The sequence below is a fragment of the Trichechus manatus genome, unplaced genomic scaffold (assembly GCF_000243295.1).
Source record: "Trichechus manatus latirostris isolate Lorelei unplaced genomic scaffold, TriManLat1.0 scaffold00023, whole genome shotgun sequence".
NCBI classification, from domain to species: domain Eukaryota; kingdom Metazoa; phylum Chordata; class Mammalia; order Sirenia; family Trichechidae; genus Trichechus; species Trichechus manatus.
In genome coordinates, this window is record NW_004443959.1 from 9,364,021 (window position 1) to 9,368,145 (window position 4,125).

Genomic DNA, 4,125 nt, shown 5'->3' on the forward strand with positions numbered 1-4,125 from the left:
GTTGTGGGGTTGTTAACCAATGTCATAAAACAATATGTGTACTACTGTTTCATGAGAAACTATTTGTTCTGTAAGGCTTCACCTGAAATACAATAAAAAAAAAAAATCTGAAAAAAAAATTAAGTACAGAGAAGGCTTAAAAAATAGAAATAGCATATCATTTGGAACTTCCTTCAGGACACTATAAACACATACCCTCCCACAAAGGAGCTAGATTTTTATTAGCGTATTTCAAGTTTTGATATAATTATTCAGCAAGATAATGAGTATCAACTACGTATGTATCAGCATTGTATTAGGTGCTGGGGATTCGATGGTGAGCAAAAACCCTAATCAGAGGATACAGGCCATTGGTGAGTTATAATAATTTTCTTAATCTAGCATTTACAGAACAGACAGTTATTGCACATCTACTGTGATTAAGGCCTTCTATCATCATATTGCTTGGTTACATACATATACCTAATTCTCTGACACTAAATTACTTATTCCCAACGTCTTTGGTGTTTACGTCTTATTATCCTTTATCTAAATGGAGCCCTGGTGGCTAAATGGTTAAGAGCTCTGCTGCTAACCAGAACGTCGGCAGTTCAAATCCACCAGCTGCTCCTTGGAAACTCTACGGGGCAGTTCTACTCTGTCCCATAAGGTCCCTATGAGTCGGAATCGACTCGACGGCAACGGGTTTGGTTTGGTTTAATTACCTAATGCTCCTTTAATACCATCAAAGAGTGCTGCATTTTATAAAGCATGTCAAAAATGGACGCAAAATTTATTTTAACAAGTTGGTAACATTTTCAATGACCTGGTACTGATAACTGTCATTATCTTGGGGTGTTTCAAAACTAGAATTTGGGATCACTGCACCAGACTGTGGCAAGTTTCCCAGTGAGACCTGCAGGGGTTACCTGGGTGCATTCTGGGTCTTTCCGCTGCCCATCCTACACCCATCCTAGCATCAAAGGGAGCTTGTGGGTGGTCCCGTCGAGAAAGGATGAGCCATGTGGGCGGCCACCTCACAAAACGCACTTCATCCTCCTTCTTAATACACCCACATCGACAAACACACCACCCTCCCTTCACCCATAACCTCACCAAGCCAGAAACTCCAGCCTCTTTCCAAAAAACGCACACAAACGCTCCCGGGGACTGCCCGTCAGTCCTATCCCCTTTGCCCACCCTGAATCCTTCCAAACCGCCCGCCTTCTTCCAATAGCCTCCCTCACAGCTAGTCAGCGTCCTCCAACCTCTTCTCCACCACACTCCCTTCCTTCTCCAGTTTTCCGTAGCCTATTGGATGCAACTGCGTCCTTACCGCCTCCACCAAGTCCATAACTGCTCCGCCGCCGCCACCGCCGCTAAGGCCCGTTACCCCGGCAGCGAGCACAGCTTCCGGGAGCCGCGAGAGGAGCCCTCCGACCGGAAACAAAACGTCCTGATATTGAATTCCGGCGCCTGCGGCTCGGGCGAAACCTGTGCTCGCTCCGGGAGCAACGAACCGCAAATCCCGCATTTGAGAGCATCGTCTTACCTAGTCTTGCTAACTAAACCAACCAAAAAGAAGTTGGGCAGTGCCTACTGCTGAACTAATTCAGTCACACTTTGTTTCGACGGCCTTTCATTCCAAGACCCTCTTATTAATTTAGGCTGCCAATGGAGGCAGTGGGGGGCCCCGTTCCAGAACATGGACTGGGACCGCTTGGGTTCCATGACTTGCTTTCTCCACCTCTTACTGGCACAAGACTGTGTGTGTTAGGTGCTGTCGAGTCGGTTCCGACTCATAGCGACCCTATGTACCACAGAACGAAACACTGCCCAGTCCTGCGCCATCCTCACAATCGTTGTTACGCTTGAGCCGTTCGTTGGAGCCAGTGAGTCAATCCATCTTGTTGAGGGTCTTCCTCTTTTTCACTGACCCTCAACCTTACCAAGCGTGATGTCCTTCTCCAGGGACTAGTCCCTCCTGATAACAGGTCCAAAGTACGTGAGACAAGTTTCCTCATCCTGCTTCTAAGGAGCATTTTGGCTGTACTTCTTCCAAGACAGATTTGTTAATTCTTCTGGCAGTCCATTGTATATTCAATATTCTTCGCCAGCACCATAATTCAATGGCATCAATTCTTCTTCAGCATTTACAGCAGAGGCATCGGGATTTGGAAGGAAAGAAAAGAACGCAGGTTGACTCAGACCTGCGTTTCTAATCACATCTTTTCTGCTTATTTATGTCTCAGTTTTCTCCTCTGCAAAAATTAGATGGTGCCTGTGAATCCCTTACAATTGAGCCTTACATAGTATTTTGGAAGTAAAACCAACAGGATATCCTGATGGCCTGGAAGTGGGCTATGAGAGAAAGAAAAGAATCAAGAATGACTTCGAGATTTTTGGTATCAGCAACTAGAAGGGTGGAACCATCATTGACTGAGTTGGGACAGATTTTGGATAGAACAGTTTGGGAGTGGGATAGGGGAAGAATAAGGAGTTCGGTCTTGGACTTAAAGCGTTTGAACTTAAAGCATTAGGGATGCCTATAAGACATCCAGGTAGGATGAGAAGGCAACTGGATATGAGTCTAGAGTTCAGAGGAAAGTTTTGGATTGTTGTTGTTAGTTGCCATCAAGTCGATTCCAACTCATGGCAACCCCATGTGTTCAGAGTAGAACTACTCCATAGCGTTTTCAAGGGGGCAGCCTTTTGGAAGCGGATCACCAGGCCTGTCTTCTGAGGCACCTTTGGGTAAGTTCAAACCACCAAACTTTAGTCTAGTAGTCAAGTGCTTAACTGTTTGTGCCGCCAAGGACTCCTTAAGTATTGGATTGGAGATGTATGTTTGGGAATTATCTCTGGCTAAACCAGAAAAAGCAAATTCATTGCCATTGAGTCAATTCTGACTCATGGCGACACCAAGTGTTACAAAGTAGAACTGAGCTCCACAGGGCTTTTTTTGTTTTTTTTGTTTTTTTGCTGTAATCTTTACAGAAAGGAGTCCTGGTGGTGCAGTGGTTGGTTAAGCACTTTGCTGCTAACTGAAAGGTCAGCAGTTTGAACCTACCAGCCACTCTGCTGGAGAAAGATGTGGCAGTTTGTTTCTGTAAAGATGTACAGCCTCGAAAACCCTATGGAGTAGTTCTACTCTGTCATATAGGGTCGCTGTGAGTCAGAATCAACTCAGTGGCAATGGGTTTTGGTTTTTGGAATCTTTATAGAAGCAGATCGCCAGGCCTTTCTTCAGCATCCCTGTTGGGTAGGTTCGAACTGCCAGCCCTTCCACTGATAGTCAAACGCAAACCATTTTCACCACCCAAGGACCTTATCTCTGACCTTATCTCTGATGGTATTTAAAGTTATGAGGCAAGGGAGTGGCTCTTCTCTCACTCCACATTCACTTATCAATTCATTTATTTCACAAAGATTCATTAAACACCCAACATATGCCAGACAGTCTTCCGACTCTTGGGGAATGAAGGGTAAACAAAACAGAGTCTCTGCCCTCAAGAAGCAATCTCATTCCTTATTTTAACATGGAACTAGATAAATGCTCTTCTCCAGTTGCATCACCCATGTCATTCACCAGGCTTGGTTCTGTGCAGCTTCAAACTCCTTCCAAAAAATGTTATCCACCTACGACGCATCAAGGTTAGCCATATAAAAAATTTCAGTCATAAGCCTCCTATGTTCAGGCTAGCCCTGATTTAACATGTTGAAATACTGGACTGGATGTGTGCAGGAGGGAATGATAAATATCCAACTAAATAGGAATTAATGTATTGGACTAGAATACAAGCTTCTTGATATCAGGGATTTTTGTCTTTGTATTTATTGTTGTATGCCCAGGGCCTACAACAGTGCTTAGCTCATAGTACGTGATCGATAAACATTTGTTGAATGAATGACTTTGTAAGATTTTTATGGACATGCAAAATATTTAAATAGACAACCTATCTTTATTTTTAAATAATATTTTATTGTGTTTAAGGTGAAAGTTTACACAGCAAATTAGGTTCCCATTTAACAATTTCTACACAAATTATTCAGTGATATTGATTACATTTTTTACAATGTATCCTCATTCTCATTCATTTCATTCTGGTTGCGCCATTTTCAGTACTCTAGTTTCCCCACCCCCTT

General features: G+C 43.5%; 1 protein-coding gene across 1 annotated transcript in view; it reads right to left on the reverse strand.

Moving 5' to 3' along the window:
• The window catches only part of TAF1B (TATA-box binding protein associated factor, RNA polymerase I subunit B), a 106,814-nt gene extending 105,442 nt beyond the window's left edge, over positions 1-1,372 (reverse strand). The window contains exon 1 of the mRNA XM_004373069.2: positions 1,316-1,372. Within this exon, the coding sequence (XP_004373126.1) occupies positions 1,316-1,333 (18 nt within the window). The 5' untranslated portion in view covers positions 1,334-1,372. The remainder of the gene's footprint in view (positions 1-1,315) is intronic.
• Between the last annotated feature and the right edge of the window lie 2,753 nt (positions 1,373-4,125).